This window comes from Pieris brassicae, chromosome 14 (genome assembly GCF_905147105.1).
Source record: "Pieris brassicae chromosome 14, ilPieBrab1.1, whole genome shotgun sequence".
Lineage (NCBI taxonomy): Eukaryota > Metazoa > Arthropoda > Insecta > Lepidoptera > Pieridae > Pieris > Pieris brassicae.
The window spans coordinates 2,982,778-3,004,983 of record NC_059678.1 but is presented as its reverse complement, the minus strand read 5'-3'; the positions used below and the strand labels follow the sequence as shown (position 1 = coordinate 3,004,983).

General features: G+C 34.5%; 1 protein-coding gene across 2 annotated transcripts in view; it reads right to left on the bottom strand.

Moving 5' to 3' along the window:
• Positions 1-8,625: 8,625 nt before the first annotated feature.
• LOC123718230 (zinc finger protein 652-like) overlaps positions 8,626-22,206 on the bottom strand; it is a 36,632-nt gene continuing 23,051 nt past the window's right edge. The window contains exon 9 of one of the 2 annotated variants that reach the window (XM_045674702.1): positions 8,626-8,716. In XM_045674702.1, coding sequence (XP_045530658.1) covers positions 8,661-8,716 — 56 coding nt within the window. In that variant the 3' untranslated portion in view covers positions 8,626-8,660. Of the gene's footprint in view, positions 8,717-21,254; positions 21,950-22,206 lie in introns of those variants that run through there. The other variant, XM_045674690.1, reaches the window with a different exon arrangement.

Here is a 22,206-nt window from a genome sequence, read left to right as displayed (position 1 = left end):
ATTCAAGGCGCTGCAGGAGCACATGCATACGCATTACAGAAATTTTATATGCGACGTTTGTGATGCTGGATTTGTTAATAGACATATACTCCTCTGCCATAGAGAAGCACACAAACTTGGTACATTTAATTGCAAACATTGCACAGAGGTGTTTGATACTATGCGAAAGCTAAAGCAACACGAACGAAAGATACATAACGGCTTCAATATGCCGTACAAATGTGGTTATTGCGATGAGAGATTCAAAGAAAGTTTTCACAAGTATGAACATCTCGCTAAAGTTCACGGCATTGTGGGTCCCACTGTTAAGTGTCAGGCATGTGATAGAACGTTCACAACGCAGCAGACGTTGTTGCTGCATACAAAGAAGTACCATTTGATGCAAAAACAGCATAAGTGCTCGTACTGCGATAAAGCATTCTTTGGAAAGAGGGAACTGAACGATCACATAGTCAAACATACTGGAACAAGAGAGTACCGTTGTGAAGTATGCTTCAAATGTTATGGACGGTCAAAAACACTTAAAGAGCACATACGTAGACTGCACTCTGATAATAATTAGTGCTTTCCTGACTTTGAATATTTCCTTTGGCCATCATAACTAAAATACACTCAAAATTGGGCTATGATCACTGTGAAACATGTACCTTTTATGAACTCTATAAAGCGCAAATTCGGTCACATATGGAGTACTGTTCTCACCTCTGGGCGGTAGCTCCCCAGTACCAGCTCCTTCCGCTTGACCGTATCCAACGCAGTGCGATTCCAATTGTCGACGACCAGTCTTTCGACACTTGGAGCACATACGTAGACTGCACTCTGATAATAATTAGTGCTTTCCTGACTTTGAATATTTCCTTTGGCCATCATAACTGAAATACACTCAAAATTGGGCTATGATCACTGTGAAACATGTACCCTTTATGAACTCTATAAAGCGCAAATTCGGTCACACATGGAGTACTATTCTCACCTCTGGGCGGTAGCTCCCCAGTACCAGCTCCTTCCGCTTGACCGTATCCAACGCAGAGCGATTCCAATTGTCGACGACCAGTCTTTCGACACTTGGCGTTGCGTAGAGATGTCTGGTGTGTCTGTATCTTCTTCCTCATTTACCTTGGTTTTGTTGATTGATGTTTTAAAAGTTTATTACTTCATTTTGATTTATTGTATTTGATAATAACCATTAAACAAACGTTTTGAGATGAGCTAATGTCGTAGATGTTACAATAAAAATAAATACACTTACGTGGATATGGCAAGGGGAGCGGAAAAGTGGAGAAACAATAAATGGAAAGGAGGAAGACAACCTAGAAGGTGAATAGAACAAATGAAGGAAAAGAGAAAATATAGAGTACAGAGAAGCGGGATTCGGAGGAGGCCTTGCCTATGAAGAGGAACACAGATACCTAAAAAGATGAGATAATATGTTTAATGATAATATAAATGTGTTTAAGTGTAAATGTATCTAAACAAAAGGCTTTTATTATTATTTTATTAAAACATATTAAAAGTTTGTACAGCTTGCAAGCTAGTGTACTGTGAAATGTCTGTTTTGCCATGTATATTATTTCCAGGAAAAAAATATTTGTTCAATAAAAATAACCTATGTACTATAATAAAAATAGGGGTTGATCGTAGAGGGGTGACAATTAAGGGTAGCATAAAAATATTTTTTTTAAATACCTACAAAATAAAAATAATATTTGTGGGTGGACAGCCCTTATCGCTTAGGGTGTTGATTAAGACTTACTGAATATGCATAGAGAACATTCATAAGCATCGGTCGAGCCGTTTCGGAGGAGTATCTGTATAGTATATGTAGTGTATGTATGAGCAAGCTGCACTGGATAACTAAATATGCCCTACATATCCATAACCCCTACAGACGCACCCTAAGTCATAAATAGTGAGACAGGCGGAGTCCTACGGTTAGGATCAAAGGTTCAAGGTGGTTTATCGCAAAGCAATCGGGCAGGCTCACCACGATAATTAAGGGCTTGAAGGAGTCTTCAAGGAAGAAGCGAGAAATGAATAAGACAGAAATATTCAAATCTGATTTATTGTTCAAAGACAATATCTTAATAATAACACACACACATACGTGATATTATTTTAGTGAGCTGTTGGTGTACTGAGCACCTTCAGCTATTAACATTTACAACGACCACGTGAGATGTGTCAGCAGTTGATCTATATCCAAATAAGATATAATTAAAATTGCTCTTCAGTTGTTAAGAATTGGATCACATGTGATGCAGCAGTTGGTTGATGTTTGAAAATGAAATGAGAACATAGTTTATTTTTATTTATTAGTTATATTATGGCTTTATATGCGAAATTTATCAGTTTGTACTTTTGATATTTGAACATGTTTTAAATTAATCTGATTATAATACAATTTTTTATTTCGTAACCTAACCAATATAACAAAAATTATATTTAATAAAAAATAATTATACTAATGAATAGCCAAAGATGGAATACACAATATTTACAAAAAGGTTCGAACATTTACAAAAGAGTAACAATAAATATTATTCAATACATTTAACTAAGTACACCTAATTTGGCTGTGTTGTGTGATGGTGTACTCGTGATGCAGGTGATTTTGTGCTATGAATATTCTAAATACACCTGTTATATATACAGTATATTTCCCGATAGTTTAATAAAACTTAGTGGTCGTTGTTAGTCCGGACTTCACCATACAATACTGAAAATTTTGATACAATATTTTAAAAAAAGTTGAGTGAATTAAAATGTCAGTTCTAAAACAAACTAACGATATTGTTACTAGTTAGGTATGTGTTTCTTTACCAAAGGGGTGTAAGTCATTTTGACACCGAATTTCTTGGAAAAATTACCAGGTTATTAGGCTCCATATAAAACTGCTTCAAAAAGTTTAGTCTCATAAAAAACGGTAACTTTACGTAAATTTTACTTTTTTTTCTAATAAATAATAATATCGTGAAATATTTTATTCAACCCGAATAATATTAAACAATTGAGAAAAAAAACACACACCCCACATTCATCGTTATCTCTGCTTTAACTCGTATTTAACCTATCCTAAAAGTAAATTTGTATATAGACAAGACACTTTTACTAGGGCTATTAAATATTTTGAATTAAAATTTCAAATAGGGTCGATAATTAATCACAAAAAATCGCTCATAAGATTGCACTATACTACCTTATTTCTTTAAAAGGCAAGTATAGAATTTTCAAAAAATTTAAAATCTAAATAAAAAGCAAATGATTTAAAAAGATTCTTCTTTGTAGGTGTTCGAACAATAACAATTGAAAAGGGAGACGCGAAACGGCGGATACAATTGAAGATGTTACGACATGGATCAAACCATACCGAGACGACAAAAGACAAACAAAATCTAAAATATATTCTCTTATACTCTAACGCGAATCCTATAAGGAATAAAGACAGCCTTGGCTACGGTTGTGGCTTCTGTCCGGAACAGTATCAAGAACCCTTAGATCTCAAAAAACACTTTTTCAAGGAGCATAACGACGAAAGACTTATAAAATTCATGTCTGATAGACTATTTGAGCACGTTGTTAAATTGGATATAACAACGTTAAATTGTGCAATCTGCAACGTACATGTTTCCGATTTAGATGAGTTGATCACGCATCTTAAAATTCAACATCGAAAAAAAGTGTTCACGGATATCAAAACCCCAATATTGCCATTCAAATTTGATACGCCAGAGCTTCGTTGCGCTGTTTGCTCAACTGAATATACAACATTTAAATTACTCCAAGAGCATATGAGTTCGCATTTTGGAAATTACATCTGCAATATATGCGGTCACTCCTACATGAGTGAAAAGCTGCTTGCAGGTCATTTGAAGAGGCACAAAGTTGCCGACGTAAAGTGCGATCAGTGCGATAAAGTGTTTGCAAATATATTCAGAATGCGCGATCATCAAAAGCGCACGCACCTCGGTCAGACAAAACGGAATAAATGTCTAATTTGCCTCGAGAGATTCACGGACTATTGGAAGAAAGTCGAGCATATGGTTAAAGAACACGGTGCGCCTCCCGTTGTTTTGAACTGTCAGGCTTGTGATAAAGTGTTTCACAACCAGAGAGCTTTATCGATGCATACCAAGAAAGATCATCTTATGGAGCGACCGCATAAATGCGAAGAGTGCGAAATGAAGTTTTTTAATAAGAGTGGATTGCAGCGTCACATGGCCAAGCATACTGGCTTAAGACTTTTTCAGTGCGACGTTTGCTTCAAGTCTTATGGTAGAAAGAATACATTGAGAGAGCATATGAGGATCCACGCTGATGATAGGCGGTTTGTATGTGGACATTGTGGTCAGGCTTTTGTACAGAAATGCAGCTGGCGTAGTCACATGAGGTCGAAACATGGTGAAGAGCATTAATAGTGTAATTGTTATTATTTGGATGGTTATTAAAATGGTATATGTATAAAAGTAATTTTTATTTTCAAGAACAGTGTAATTAAGAAATAAAACAGTATGTTATAACACTTTGACAACTGCATGAATCGAGTCGAAACAGTTACTAAACTCAAATTCTTAGACGTCCGATGCAATAACTTTATATTTAACGTTTTTAAAACATTCGTTTTATTAAATAGACTTAGTCTCACGGAATGTAGGCTTTTAATTAATCTTAATACATAAATGATTTACTTAAAAAGAGTTCATGTCAGTGAGATAAATATGATTCAACTTTAACCAACGTTCATATTTTAAGACACCAGATAAGTGACTAATATGTTGGCACAATCCGAACTATAAAATTACTAAGTACGTTAATTTACTGAAGGTGGTTAACATTACTTGCTCGAATGATGTGATATTTGTTATAGGTGGCCGCGCGAAAAAGAAGATTTGCTTAGTAAAGATCGGAAGTGACGCAAAGAGGAATCTAATATTTAAAAAGTTCAATGACATCGACAAACATCTGTTTAACATGAAAGAAATTTTATTACATTCAAATGCCACGCCTATACGAAGCAAAGGCGGAACTGGATATACATGCTGTTTCTGCACCAAGCTGTACGAAGATCCAAGAGATCTAAAGAAGCATACTATTGAAGACCATGACCAAGAAACCAAATCGAATTTCATGAAAGGCAAAGACATGCACGGATATTTTGTCAAACTAGATATTACTGACTTGCAGTGTAAATGTGGTGAATATTTAGACACTTTAGAGAAACTTTTGGATCATTTAAAACGCGTACATAGCCCGAGGTTTTTCACAGATATTGAGAATCACATATTTCCCTTTAAATTTAGTGACAAGACACTTCGGTGTTGCGTTTGTTTAAACATTTTTAATACGTTCAAAGCTATGCAGGAACATATGAACGTCCACTATCGTAATTACATATGCGAAGTGTGCAATGCGGGTTTTGTTAACAAAAACATTTTGTCTCGACACTGTGATGCTCACAAAACTGGCACGTTCACCTGTGAGGAATGTTCGAAAACTTTTGACACAGCCAGAAAGCGGCTCTTGCATATTCGAGGAAAGCACTCTGGGATTAAATTGCCGCATAAATGCGGTTACTGCAATGAGAGGTTTAAGGAGGTTTTAAAAAAGCACGACCATATAGCAAAAGTTCACGGAGTTCTTGGAACGGAAATACACTGCCAGGCGTGTGATAAAAATTTTCGCTCAAAGCGCGCTTGGAGATTACACACGACTCGGATTCATCTAATGCAAAGGCCGCATAAATGCAAGCACTGCGATATGGAATTCTATACTAAACAGGAGCTGGAGAGCCATACCGTCAAGCACACAGGTTCTAGATCATTCCAATGTGAAGTATGTCTCAAATACTTCGGACGACAGAAGACAATGAAAGAACACATGAGACGATTACATAGTCAATAAAGTCTTAGGTGAATTAATTAATAATTATATGGTACAAAATATTTTGTGAGGTTACGAAAGTCAAATCCGAATCCTTTAAGATGTTATCTCCCTTAAGAATTGTTTTCTAGAACTTAGAAAATCTTATTTTATGCTTTATTTATAACGAAGAGATAAATGTATATCAAGATTTAACAAGAACAATTTCGTTTTAGGTACTGTTTGGCCAACAAAGAAAGTATTTATCAAAAATCCGCGACCACCGAGCTTGAAGAAAGAAATTAAAATCGTTCCCAAAGAGGTACCGACGGTCAACGTTTTTAATAAAATGAAATTTGAACTAAATAAACATTTGGATAACATTAGAAATATATTAGTTTGTTCGAATGCAACTCCTATACGATGTCGTGGAGGATTTTCATACAGCTGCTGGTTCTGCAATAACAAATATCAAAACCCGGACGAATTAAAAACGCACACCTTACAGACACACGACGATACTGTGAAGAAGACATTTATGAAGGATGGTTCAATGATTAACTATGTAGTTAAATTAGATATAACAGGTTTACAGTGCAGCCTTTGCGGCAAGGACTTGAACGAATTAGATGATTTAACTACCCACATAATAGCGAACCATGGTAAAGAATATCATACGGATATCAAAAGTCATATAATCCCTTTTAGATTCGAGGGCAAAGACTTCAGATGTGTCATATGTAAGAACAAATTCAACAATTTCAAAGTCCTCATCGAGCATATGAATGCACACTATAATAACTATATATGTAGCATCTGTGGTGCGGGTTTCATAAACAAACGAACTCTCCAAACACACGGCTATAGACACAAGACTGGTACCTTCAACTGTACCTTCTGTCCAAAAATTTTTGATACAAGTATCAAAAAGCGAGATCACGAAAGAGGCGTGCATATACTGCGCAATAAAAGAAGTAAATGTGGATACTGTGGTGAGAAATTTACAGATTATACAAAGAAGAATGATCATTTAGTGAAAATACACGGTGCCACTCCAATTGTGCTGCAGTGTCAAGCGTGTGATAAGACGTTTGGTAATCAGAGGTCATTGACAATGCATACGAAGTCATACCACCTTTTGCAACGGAAAAAACCAGATAAAGCGGTGTAAATATCCTTTTTAGCACATGAACTTTCTTCTGCATATAGTGTGGACGTCTTCCACAATAGTATAAGAGTCGTGCTGACAAAGAAACTTCGTGGGGTTGAGATTTCGGATTCGTTTTTTTTATGTTACGTCATTATAGTTTGACAGTCATCTTGATACTTGATATTAAAAATGATTTTGTGAATGAATGAAATGGCAGCGCGAGCAAATATGACCTTTTATATCAATTTTAGTTAGTAAGTAGGTAAACTTGCATCGTCAGCTATAAGTGTCGATATGATATTATCGATAATAGGCTCTTTGACAGTATGAAACGTGTTATTGAAAGAAATATGTATAAAACATTTTTATTTTTAAAACGTTATGGCGTTAACTTATCAAAAAAATCATAGCTAAAGGTATTTTTATACTTCTGTCACGTGACATAACTTGGTCACAGATTAGTCAAATCGATGATAACCTACGGTTGTAATGTTTTCGACATATAATCCTAATACTGTTTAGTTTAATTTCTACGGAGACTGTTTTTGATCGAAATATAATGTGTATTTGTTAAATTGAAGAATTTAACAATGATAATTAACAAAAACTAGAAATTTGCTTATGTGTTTAAAAGCATACGTTACAGAGTCTAGTGCGACGCCATCTTTTTTAGAGAAGCGTTTTGGCGGGTTCTTAAAATTATGAATATTTAATTTAAATACTGAAGACAATTTAAAATAAAAATTTGTATCAATTTGCAGTCTATAATAAATAATCTGAAATCGTTTTTATATAAATAGTATTTTGTCAAATAGCCTTTTAAAATAAATATCTATAATTTACGCCAGTGCACATCATAAAAGAGAATGTATTAAAATGACTAAATCTATAGGAAGTAAAGACTTGAAACGCTAATCTAAGGTAGTACTGCTTTGAATTAGAAATTATCATTAAATTTATCAAGTAATAACAACGCTGATGTATCAGCTCAGTAATTAAAATACACATTCAGAGATTCTTTAGAAAGTTTTAATCCTGGTTGTAAAACGTTTATCTATGGATAAAATTCGAGTCAAAAAAAGACTATTACTATTCCCGTGTAACAAAAACTATCGCTTACACATATGAATAAAGTTCAGAGGCATTCTAAAACTCAGGCTTACTCTATGCTAAATTGCACGGAACAAAATCTCTGACTTATCCGAGACTTGGCCATATTGACAGCCAATACAGCTAATGTAAATTAAAAACTTTGCAAACATTAAAGCTTTTGTTTAATTTATATCTATGTAAGTATACATTTCTTTCTTTCTAGTAAAGAGTAATTTGAATAGATTAATTTTTTCGGTTATGTAAACTCCTGGCTTTACAGATTAATTTATTATCTATAGTTACCGGAAATAGGTTGCCTGACAGTCCAGGCTCGATCTTTACCGCGCAGTCTATGCCGGTATACAAATAGTGATTCCAATATTAAAAAGAATTATCAACTTAATTGGCATAATTCAATTTTACAATAGAGAAAATATCAAAATTCTCTAGGGATTAAAAGTGTTAAATAATAATATTTTTAATAGTGTCTTTATTTAATCTATATACAAACAATGTTGAGTCTTGATTCAGTCAGATCCGATCAGTTCGCAGGTATATAATACTAAAAACGTTGGTTATAAATGATCGTATTTGCGTCGCCCAAAGTCTTAGTTACATCTGTGAAAGTCATGCTAATAAAATTCTTAATTCTGTATTTTCACTATATTTATTCAAAAGTATAAAAAAAGTAATAATATAATGCTTGTAATCAAGCTATTTAATACCAAATCCGTTTTGTCCTTAGGTAAAAAGTCTGCAGGCGCCATCGAGAAAGGAACCCACGAGAAATGTGATATTTTAGGCAAAACGAAAAAGAATTTAAAGGAAATATTACTATGTACAAATGCGACACCGATCCGTGGCAAAATGGGAATCGGTTTTGCTTGTTGCTTCTGTTCAAATCAGTTTCTGAAACCAGAAGAATTAAAGAAACACACTTTGGAAGCACACACAGACAATATTAAAACCATGAAAAGTCTTACAAATTTCTCATGTAGGGATCGTAGTAAGCTATGTATAAAACTCGACGTCACTGAATTAGCTTGTATGCTCTGTGAGGGTACTTTACATTTTGATAAAGTTTTAGAACATTTGAGGACTACCCACAAAAAAGTTGTTTTCACAGATATTCAAAACTTTATCGTACCTTTCGTATTTCAGACGGATTCCTCTCGTTGTTATTACTGCAATCGAGAATATAATTCATTTAAAGCCTTATTAGAACATATGAACGAGCATTTAAATAATTATGTATGCGATATTTGTTCAGCTGGATTTATTAATATAACTAAATTAAAAATGCACACCATGTCCCACTTATCAGAGGACTTTAAATGTAGCTATTGCACAAAATCCTTCAGGACACAGTTTAGAAAGAGAGTTCACGAAAAATCGGTTCATATGAAAGACAAGAGACTATTAGTTTGTGGATATTGCAAGGAGAGATTCAAAAGCCAGTGTCGTAAAGATGATCACCTAAATGTGATTCATGGCGTACCGCTACCGAAACGTGAACCCGCGAAATGTGTGATTTGCGAACGCGAATACACAAATCAAAATAAATTGAAATGCCATATGAGAAGAGTGCATTTACAAGAAAAGAAGAATAAGTGCGAACACTGTGATATGGAGTTTTTTACAACGTTCGAGCTGAAAAAGCATTTAGTGAAGCACACGGGGGCTAAAAACTTCCGATGTACTGTGTGTTTAAAGGCATTCGGTGTCAAGGAAACTCTAAGAGTTCATTTGATGATACACGAAGGAAAAAAAAGATTTAAGTGCAATCATTGTGGATATAATTTTACCCAGAAGCATAGTTTGCAGAAGCATATTAGTTCGAAACATTCTGGAATTGTTGAAAAGTGATATTTCTTAAGAAATTCAAGATATGCAAATATTACATTTTAAGGACCTAAACGGAACTAATTAGATCATAGAATCAGCGTTTCGAGGTGTTTTCAGCAAACGTCATTTTAATGAAATAAATGTCCGAAAAAGGCATTTTACATATATATTTATTGTGTTGAGTTTTGTTCGAAAAGTTAAATCCATTTTTATCTTTAAAATGTTTGTAGTATTAATAGATCTAGATAGATTTTTTTGATGATATCTCTATATTATATATATAGACGATATTCTTCTTTAATTTCTTTAAATTTAATTCAATAAATTTGGTACATTTTGCAAATATGAGAATTTAATAGTTAGCCAAGACTTTAAGCTAAGTAATCTCGATCGGTCCAACTCATAGACGTGTAAACATTATTTATACGGGTATCAATATTAAACATCTCTGTAATAAAACTCTGTTACCTAAGTTGGTATATAAAAAAAAAATCACAAAAGAATTATCGCAATATAAGTATTCAGAAAAATATGTGAGCATACATACTGTTAAAAAACTAGCACATGTCTTAGGAAATCTAAATATGTCATATTACCAATGTGACATACAAGCTGAAAGGCCGGCATAGCACTCGCGAGCCCTCTGGTACTGAGAGTGTCCATGGGCGGCGGTATCACTTAACATCAGATGAGCCTCCTGCCCATTTGCCTCCTGTTCTATAAAAAAGGCATATCATTATAATTTTAAGTCAATAAATATTTGTTGATGGAGGCGAGGGCGCGGACCGATATCCGATACCCCATATCTTGCAAGGTCTGAATGTTTCAACTGCATAATATATATTATAGAAGAGAAAATGCATTAGGATATGATACTAAATATAAATTGGGCTAGGCTCTCAATTACGTGGTGGTTTTGCTACATATGTTAAGTTGACTTGAATCATATGGATGAACTATTTTAACATAAACTAAAGAAAACTGTTCACGATTGTTACCGTATGATCGCACTAAAACTCGAAACGGTACAATTGTGTTGCTGTCTTCCTAATTTTTTTTTTTAAATTAATCTCCCAAATGGTGTGTCCATAGACAAATATACATGTGACGCTTGTAAAGCGAACGATACCACAAGATCGGGAATTTTAAATTCCGTTTGTATAGGAAGTTCAAGTTAAACTCGTGAGAAGAGAATACATAAATAATAAAACATTAAAACTGGTTTTGTAGTTTTAATCCCTACGGCAATCACTTTCATTGGTCGTTCAATCACGGTGATAAATAAAATTATACAATTGAATCGAAAACCGCTATGACAAGAAGTCGTTTAAAACGGTTAATAAAACGCGCGAATGGTGAAAATTAAAAAGCGGATGCGGCCACAGATAAGTATAAATTTGAATGAGCCATAAAGTATATTGAAAATTTGGACGTATAGCAGAATATATGTGTTTTATGTATTCTGTGTAGAACGTAAAGGTCATTGTAGATATTGGTTCGACGTTTTTTACTTGTGTAGGTAGGTATTAAGGTAGATTAGGTTTAGATTAGGTTAGAGACAAGTTATTTACACACTAAGTTATCTCCTAAATGTTGTCTGTTTCACGTGCGCTAATGAAGCTCTTCGGGTTCACGGTGTCCGTTCATTAATTGCTTATTTTAGCTTTTAATATATAATTAAAGCTGAAATAGTAATTGAGGAAAGATCACAAATATCTCTAAAAATGGATAAAACAATTTTAACCATCTATGGTTTTAAGGTGTGTCGAATCAGTAATGACAATTTCTATATATAAACTAATTAGATGTCAAATTGTCTAATCTAAACTTTATATTCATAGGTCTTAAAGAAGACACGGGCAACCCCAAGAAGATTGATATAGATATAGAAACAGACGAAAGCGAAGCGGATATTAAAAGATTACTAACCAATAATACTAAAGACAATTTCAAAGAAATCATTATATGCACGAATGCTTCTCCAATACGAAGCAAAGTTGGACGTGAGTATCTATGCTGTTTTTGTACAGATAGATTCAAGGATCCCGCTAAGTTAAAGGAACACTCTCGTAAACACTTGGCGAGGTTAGATAAAGACCAACACAACGAACGAATTTTAAAGCAAGTAATTGATGGAAAGAACCGTTCGCCGTTCATCAAATTAGATATAACAAATCTAACTTGTAAACTATGTGGAATGGTAATTAAGACTTTGGAGGAACTTTTGCAACATCTCGTTGAAATTCATAAGAGAATAATGCACCTGAATATCAAGAATCTAATAATACCTTTCAAGTTTGAGTCTGATGAGATGGTTTGTTGCATTTGTTCCAAGGAGTTTGCGTCTTTCAAATGTTTGGTTGAACATATGAACACGCATACGACAAACTTTGTTTGCGATCTTTGTTCAGCCACCTTCATTGCTATGGACAGACTGAAATCTCACATAAAACTGAGGCACGCATTAGGCGAATTTAAATGCAACTTTTGTCCCAAAATATTTAACATGAAGGTGAAATTATACCAACACGAGCGGAGGATGCACAGGAAGGCGAATGAGGTCAAAAAATGTGATTACTGCGATGAGAATTTCGACACGCAATGGGCGAAGCAAAAACATCAGTTCAAATTTCATGGAGTCACAGTTTCCGTTTTAAAAAAGGTTACATGTGACATATGTGTTCGTGAATTTCCCAATGTGGGTACTTATAAAACGCATTTTAGACGGTTTCACCTGTTGGAGAAGAGTCACCAATGTGAATATTGTAAAATGAGGTTTTTTGATATTCGGCAATTGCAGATACACATAGTGAAACATACAGGGGAGAAGAATTATCAATGTGATTTATGTATGAAGGCTTTTGCGCTAAAAAAGTCTTTAAGAAAGCATTTGATTAAGTTTTCTTGCCGTCGGTAAAATTGTTATTGTATTTATTTTATAACTATGTTTATATTGTTACTTGGAAATGGGCCACACTGCTTGCATGAACAATGGAAGATTGACAAAGAGGGTAACAAAATGGAATGGACCACCAGGGAAAAGAAAGAGAGGTCGTCCACTTCCACAATTCTGTCCCACGACATGCTTAAAGAAGTTGGGAGAAGACTGGGAGGAAAATGGTCAAGATAGAGAGAGATGTAGACAGTTGGAGGAGGCCTATATTCTATAAGAGGTCCTTGGCAAAAAATATATTATTATTTCTATACAATTTTAAGTCTGTGTATCTTTTATAAAGATGAATGAATGTTTTAAGGAATAAATGAGGATCAATTGTTTCTTGGTTCTTTTATTTTTAACGACTTCAAAACATTGTTTGACTTATATGAATTTGGTACTTTTGGAGTTTGATAATCCTTGACTATAATGAAACCATTTGTTATTCGATGTATATTTGCCCAAAAAAATTATGATAACCAAATGTAAATCAGGATAATCCTTTTTCATATAAATCAGGGATGAATCTAAGAGAAAATTCTAAATTTTATTAAAGAAGATCTCATTTTCTCTTATAATGGATTCTCACTGTATGGTTCCTGGGTCAACGGGGTGCTTTAAATAATAGAGGTTTATTGGTTTACTCTATATTAACTACTCGCGTGTTACAATAGAATATGAGCGAAATAATGACGTGCTAATTGCTATGTACCGAATAAATGCAATTTTAACAGTCAAAGAGAGTACCTACGTCTGGCTATACTCTTGGGGTGTAACTCCCATAATTTTGTTAATTGCTACCTGTATATAACTGAATAACTGTAATGTAGAAGAGAGTGCCTACGTCTGGCTATGCTCTTGGGGTGTACCTCCCATGATTCAGGCAATCGTCAAGCTTATAAGTGATCGAAATGTACAGACTTTGCACGCAAACATAGGAAATTGTCACGATTGTAAAAGAGCAAATTGTACGAACCTTGGCACGTACATGGGGATCATCACGCTTATAATTCTAAGAAATCCTGAGTGAGCAAAATGTACAGCCTTGGCTCGTACACTCACTAACCCGAGTTTTTAGCTTGCAGTGTTACAGAAGGGGTCTGCCTGACATATAGAGATTTCTAAAATCCTGTAACATAATTACCCAAAAATCTCTGGATTTCTCACTTATAAATGACTGTCAATTATACATCTTTCATGTTTTTCACTTATAAAAGTTTTAGGAGGGGTTAAATAATGACGGGACAAAGTAAATACTTTCATTAATAGAGTTTTCTCATTTATCCAGCTGCCACTTACACAGGTTTGACTGTATATGAATTCCAAACAGTAAAATGTTGAAAGTTCAATTACTAAAGCAGTTAATTTTCCGGATTATTGGCACAGAAGGATCATCTGTCTTAAAACTGATGAATAAAACAAAATTGTGTTATTCTCATGATTTGTTAAGGAGTTCAGCCAAATAATCTATTCGATTTCGCCTATAGGTGTGACTAAAAAAACAGGGGTCTGATATATAATATAACCTCTGGGTTAGATAAAGTATTATATTTAATATTTAAGATAAAGCAAATATTTATTTATATGTTTCTACTACTGTTTTCGTAAACGTCTTTAGACTAACTATTGAAGTCAGGGGTAACACAGAACCGGAAGAATTAAGGGTTCTGAGTCAAGCTACACACTGCAATAGGCATTAAGACCAAATATACAAATTCGTAAACCGTTAATCACCTCTTTCACACTGTTCTTCTCTAGCCCTTTCACCTTTATTTTTACAGCGTTTATCAAACATACCAGAATCTGAAAGATAATGAGAAGTTAAAATGGTGTAATACAAAAACAATCCGTATAACCTCGACGTCCGTCGTTCCACAACTGATCGTTTCTTAAGGCGGTTTTCCGCGTACTATGTAAAACCAGCTGTTCAATGAAATATTTCCGGACCAATTCGACTTAGGCTCTACCACTACTGTACACGGTTCAACAATTATCCCTTTTACACGCCTGTCTCACGTTTGTATCGTTTGATTCCTCTTAACAGATTGTTGAGCATTAATAATAATACAGTGATGAAAAATTACTCAGGGGATATTTTCAGCAACTCCATGGAAGCATTTCGCCGAGTCGTCTTAGCAACTTTGCAGTTTTCATTATTTGCTATTATTGTTCTTTTCTTTATAACATAATTATTTAATTACAGTGTCTATTCACGGATAGTGGCGGACCCATGCGCTTCTTCAACACTAAGAGTCTTCAACTCTTGGGAGTGTGCTGCGATATTGCGGGCACATCGATGGTGAGGAAGTTGCATGGTTAGCGCTGTGCCTTTTTAAGTTGTCATGTTATTTTTACACATATATTTTCTACTATTTTCATAAGTCCTCCGTGAAACATGTTTGATGTTAGAGAGCAAATTTAAAATTACAATAGATATATGGTGATTAAATTGATTTCGCTTAATTCCAAATTAAACATACAAAATATTAATCAATGAATTTTATTTCATAGGTAATAAAGAAGAACTTGGATACCAGTTAAGTATTGAATATGAACCAAGACCTGGAGAACCCAAGAGCCGCAAAGAAGATGTTAACACAATTATCAGTAAAACTAAGTCAAATCTCAAAGAAATATTTGCGTATACAAATGCGACCCCATTTCGAAACGTAGTAGGAACGAATTTCGTGTGTCATCTATGTTCTACAGGATTCACAGTTTCCGGTGAATTAAAAAAGCACACGTTGGAGGAGCACATTCGACATTCTGGTGCTGAACAATTCGATGATGTCGTCAATGAAATATTCAACGTTAAATTTATTCCAACCATAAAGCTGGACATTACTTCTTTAACTTGCAAATGCGATGCCACTATTAACAGTTTAGAATACCTTTTCCAACATTTACTAGAAGAACATAAGCGTGTAATAAACACTGATATAAAAAATATTTTGATTCCTTTCAAATTCGAAACGGAGCAATGGAAATGTTGCGTGTGTGTAAGAGAATTCGGTACATTCAAAACGTTACTGGAACACATGAACAGCCATATCAGTAACTATATGTGCGAATTATGTAATTCAACATTTATTACGCAGGAAAGACTGAAAATTCATATGAAGTTTAGCCACGAGTTGGGAACTTTCAAATGCAAATTCTGTCCAAAAGTTTTTAGCACAAAGCTCAAAGTCTATTACCACGAGAGGGGAGTGCACACGAAGAAGAACAAAATAAAGAACTGTGAACACTGCGATGAGCAATTCGAGACGCTCTGGGAGAGGCAAAAGCACCAATTCAAAGAGCATGGTATTGCTGTACCAAAGTTGACGAAAGTCAAATGTAACGTTTGCGATCGTGAATTTTCCGATCAGAGCGCTAATAATTTACACTTTAGGAGATGCCATCTGTTGGAGAAGAATCATAAGTGCCAATACTGCGATATGAGGTTCTTTGATACGTCCAGTCTACGGAAACACGTTTATAAGCACACGGGGGAGAAGAATTTCCACTGTCAGGTGTGTTCGAAGTCGTTTTCGTTGAAGAATACGTTGACGGAACACATGCGAATTCACGATAACGATAGACGATACAAATGTGAGCATTGTGGTCAGACGTTCGTGCAACGGTGCAGTTGGCGTGGACATATGCGGACAAAACATGGTCATCATATTTGAGACAATTATTTTAGAATACCTGCTGTGGGATCAATTGTATTGGTAATGCATTTATGCGGTATACAAATGATATAATCTAAGCTAACTTTACATAATCACGGTTACACTGAATATTATGTCACGATACCTTTTGGTATCGAACTGTATATCACAATGAAAAGATTGTAAAAATAATGTAAATAAATATAGTGTAAATATATGTTATAAATTACGACATTTTGTTATTTCAACCCGATTTTTTTTGTAGAAAATCCTAAATTTTATTAGATTGGTATTGGATCTAATAATAATGATGTATATCTAAAATTTAATAAATTAAAACATGAGCTTATAACTAACTTAATAGAAATAGTGACCAAAAACTAACTTGACTTTTTGAAGGGGTTTTAAATATAAGTGACACTTGTGTTTTCTAAAAGTAATATAAGTTTAGGTCGACTATTGGACATTATCGGAAACTAGAATTTTATATTACAATTTATTAACTACAAGGCACTATTATTATTAAACGGTTTCGAACTATTAACAAAAATATATATGTAATCCAATGTTACATTACATAACTCTCATTTCTATCTATTAAGTTTTTTTAATATGAATTACCTGCATTTATCTATGACTATATTATTTAAATGACTAAGACCCGAAAGATATAATACATTATTTACTTGTCCGGAGAATTGTGTACCACACACAAGATGAACGTATAACTTTTAATGCTATGCTAAATTAGTTGTATTGTTAAAATAAAAATAAAAAATCTATTGCACATCTAAAGTCACACATCTGTACATCAATTACAGATACCGGCAAACATCTTGAACAAATGTCCTTGCCTTGATTTTTAGGTATCACTGGGAGGGGGTGGCGGGAGAGACGTGTCCATCGCTTGATTGGTAAAACAATTGACGTTTGTGTTCCGCGATGCGCAAACTTTCCCCCACTCCCGTGTTTAATGCTCTAGAAGTTTGCCAGTATCTGTTCAGAGCTTAAGAGCGATAATAAGCTTTGTATCTCTCGTAAGCAGAACCATAGTTAGGGCGGTCGGTTGTTTTCTTTGTTAGTTACCATTTAGACTGGATTAAAATGATTTTATTTGTACCAATCCATATATTTAGCACTATTTATAAAACCTATTTTCTTTTATGTAATTGGAGGCAAACGGGCAGGAGGCTCACCTGATCTAAGGTATACCTCTGCCAATCGACATTTACATTGCACACAAGTTTTAATATGTTTAAAGAGATTTACTCGGGGAGAACTAATTAAATTAAATTGAAAATCTCGAACGCTCTGCCTTCGAGCGGGATGGTGTCAGGAGCCAAAAGACAAATAGAACGTCGATTATGCGATCAAATATTATATTTCTATTAAAATTACATCATAACCAAGTATTTTACGAACCTCGACTTACTAAATTTCATACTTACCTTAGCTAAAACTTCTAGCTTTCTACGACTAATAGTTTTGTAGTGCAAATCCTAGCTTAGTTTGAAAATTTATATACAATATATAACTCTAGTACAAAATAGTCAATCATTTATCCTCGCAAGTGCGTTGCCGGCCATTCAAGAATTGATACGCTCTTTTCTTCCAGGACCCTAAGTCGAATTGGTTCGTAAGTACTCTTAAGTCTTTGGAAGGCTATATTTAACCGCTAGATAATAATTTGTTGACAAGTTGACTGAGAGAATAATGATCTTAATTTTATAGCAAATACAGTACAATGACTAAAATTAAGATATAAGCCTTTATTCACTGACAAGCTGGAGTGAAGTCAAACCAGCTGCATAAGATTGATCAGGCCGGAAATCTACCAAGGGTGTCCTCCAAATTACAAGATAAACTTAATTTACAGTTAACAATAATTGTGATAGTACTGTATTTTTAAGAATTTTTGTTCATTAAATAAAAATTTGTTATCTACTTTTCGTCTCCTACATCTTTAACTGTCGTCGTCTTTTAAAATCTTGTATCCCAGAGAATTAACAAAGTAATAAAACATATATACTTATTACAATTCAATAAATTCAATTATTTATTTTTGGAAGAACAACTTGGAACGCTTGCTATTGCCCCACTATTAGAAGCTTTTTACGAAAACGCCTCACCCAGCTTTTTGTTTTTTTTTTTAATTATTTTAGAAATAAATATACGCACAGTTGTAGGTTCTAATGATAAACGACTTCTTGAAATCAAAGTTTATGTTTATTCCTTTAAACACATGTGTAAGAGTGTGTTACATGTGTGAGTGTGAGTGGGAGAGTGTGTGGGCGGCGATTATTACTTTATTTTATTGGTACCTTGGAAGAAACTTGAATACACGATCTTAATTCCGATCTTATATTTAACCATGTAATTCTAATAACACTAATCTTTATTTCATTTTCAAACCACAAAGACTAATATTGATACTAAGTAATAGAAAAGGAATAATAATAAGTTGGAAAATCAAATTTGGGAGGCAAGTATATCTTTTTCATAGCACAGGGAGCAAACGAGCTTATATGATATTAAGTGATGAGCCCATGGGCACTCTCAATGCCAGAAATCGCGAGTGTGTTGCCGTTCTCTCTTTTTTGAAGGATATCAAATTGCACCCTAAATCAATGTGGTAGACTCCTTTAAAGTACAGTATCTATACTTTACCGTATCTGAAAGGAGAGGCCCATTATTGAGGAACATTTCCGACGCGCTACCAAAACAAATACGGTTACGAAAACATTAAGTTACTTTTTTGTATAGTTAGTCCAAAATTGGCAAAAGCAAAAGGTTTTGAACAATTAACCTTAACAGTATGTGGTGCCTTACGAGTTCTACAATATTGGCCACAACATATTGAACGAATTTGGCGTTATTATAAAAAATATAGACATAAGAGAATATAGACAAATTAAACGACTTTTTATTCCTTTATTAAGTAGTCACTATATAACTTCCAATAACGGTTACGTCCGTTGTTATAAGATCTGGGTTGACTTAGAACCGTGGCAGGGATTAATTCAGTAATAACATCGTGTTCGGACCGGCTGTCCAATGTATGATGACGTCAAGGCAAAATACAAAATACCATCCGTATCACCTCGACGTCCGTCGTTCCACAACTGAGCGTTTTCTAAAGCAGTTTTTGCCACACACCACCACTATGTGGAACCAGCTGCCCACTAAAGTATTCCCGAACCAATTCGAGTTAGGGTCATTCAAGAAAAGAGCGCACCAATTCTTGAAAGTCCGGCAACGCACTTGCGAGCCTTCTGGTAATGTGAGTGTCCATGAGCGGCGGTATCGACGAAATAATGTTCAACTCATTTAATAATGGTTAAGAGGCATATTTTTGGAATTTGCTGTAAATGTCATACAAAAAGTTGTTAAAAGAGATAGATAATCATGGTTGCCAATACCATTTACGTAAGGTATTTACCTCCGACGACTATATAGTCGGGAAATTATCTAGAATTATATAAAATAAAACAAACTAGGTCCAGCATTGAGGGCTGCACCACTTGTACTATAGTTGCCACAATATATATTGTATATATAATTAACAAAATAAACTGTATTCAATTTTGAACAGTGTTGTCTTCAGCGAGCGACTCCTCTCGTGGTCGCAGGTTCGAACCCAGGCTGAGCACTAATCAACTTTCTTTGTGCGTTTTTAACACTCGTACGGTGAATGAAAACAGTGTGAGGAATGTTACTAGCCACAAAAGGGCGACGACGTGTCAGGCACAGGGTGAACTTACTGGCCTATTAGAAAAATGATCATGAATCAGATAATCAGATTTCGTTCATTCAAGGAACTTTTTTATATCGAGATGTCCAAATAATACTTAATAATAATAGTTAAGGACATATAAAATTGTATATTTTAATAAAAATTGTTCATAAAGTATGATTAAGATGATATACTGTGTCTACGTCTAACCAGGCTCCTGAAGATAAACCATTTATATGGAAATTGTATTCGTACAATAAACTCCCAAGCGAAATAAGAGAATTATCACTAAATTAATTCAAATCCTTCGTTAAACCTAAATTAATCAATAAAGATTTTTATAAATTCGACGAATACTTTAATGATCTTAATCGTTCGGAATGATTTTCTCCAGTTCAAACAATTTGTATGACTCAAAACTTAGCGATTAAAAAGAGTGGCGGTGAGTTTCTTGCTCTACGTCCTTGTCTTGCCAACTGGTAGTAAATGTAAATTTACAATTAATTTGACTTCTTCTCTGACGTTCATAAGTCTACTTGTTTACCTATTTGAATAAAGTTATTTTGAGTTTGAGTTAATGTAGCAAACCTGCAAGAGGCCCATATGACGTTAAGTGACTCGCATTGGCTCGCGAGTGCGTTGCCGGCCTTTTAAGAATGGATACGTTCTATTCTTGAAGGATCCTAAGTCGAATTGGCTCGGAAATACATCAATGTACGGCAAAAACTGCCTTAAAAAAGCTCAGTTGTGGAACAGCGGATGTCGTCAAAGAATGTTAGGCCTCATACCTACTTCTGAATATGTTTCGTGATGAAATTACTAATATGCCAGTAGTACAGTAGTAGTACTTTCTGTGCTAAGGCAACTAAGGCATAAATTTCCTCACGATATTTTCATTCACCGTACAAGCGAAACAAAGCAATAGGAATAGAAAAAAAAAGCGAAATTTTGATTTAAAAGAAATAAATAAATTTATTTAGCGTAAAAGATTAAAATAAAGTTAGAGTAACGTGTTAAACATTGCATCATCTGTATTTTTAATTACATAATTCTCCTTTAGTTGGCGCCAGATTCGATTTCCCTCTAGACTTCGAGCTTTTCTGAACAATTGACTTATAACATATTATCAGTATGCCGCTTCGTAATATGATATTTCAAACTGCTCTGTTGCACGAACGACTCGTTGCAAACATTACAAACATGTTTCCTTACATCCAAATGCATGTAGATATGCGTTTTCAAATTCTTCTTCCACCTGAAACTTTTATCGCAATAGCTGCATTTATACGGACGTAAGCCCGTGTGTATAATAGAATGTTTCAATAATAAAGTTTGTGACACGAATTTCATCTCGCAAATCGCGCACGTGAACTGCTTCTCGCCCATATGGTACACTTTCTGATGGCGCAACACTTGATTTGGGAAGGCGAACTTTTTGCCACACGCCCCGCAGCTGGGGAGAGGCAGTCCGTGGGCCTTTTCCATGTGAAACGGCCGATATTGAGTTGGCACTTTCTCCGGACAGAGGTGGCAGCTGCGTAGTTTGGGACGTTGTTTGAGGTGAACATATTTGTAGTGTTGGTTTAGAAGGTCGCGTTTTTTGAAGTTCCTGCCGCAATCCGCGCACTGCCATACAGTACAACCGTTCTCTACCCTTTTTATAAACTTTATATCTCGTTCATCTGGAAACAAATAATTTTATAAGAGAAATAAAACTGTTAATTTTTAGTAATGTAAGGAAGTGAATAAGAAAGTTAAATGTTTATAAAACGCTCACTAACACCAACAGACACTTACAGAGAACACGCGACATACAGACACAATATATACATCAATGACATTTAAAGGGCATTATAATCATAAAACAATGTTAAATACAAATATAATTTAAAAATTGCCACATGGACCAAACTTTTTGTTGTTTTAATTTTCTTTTATT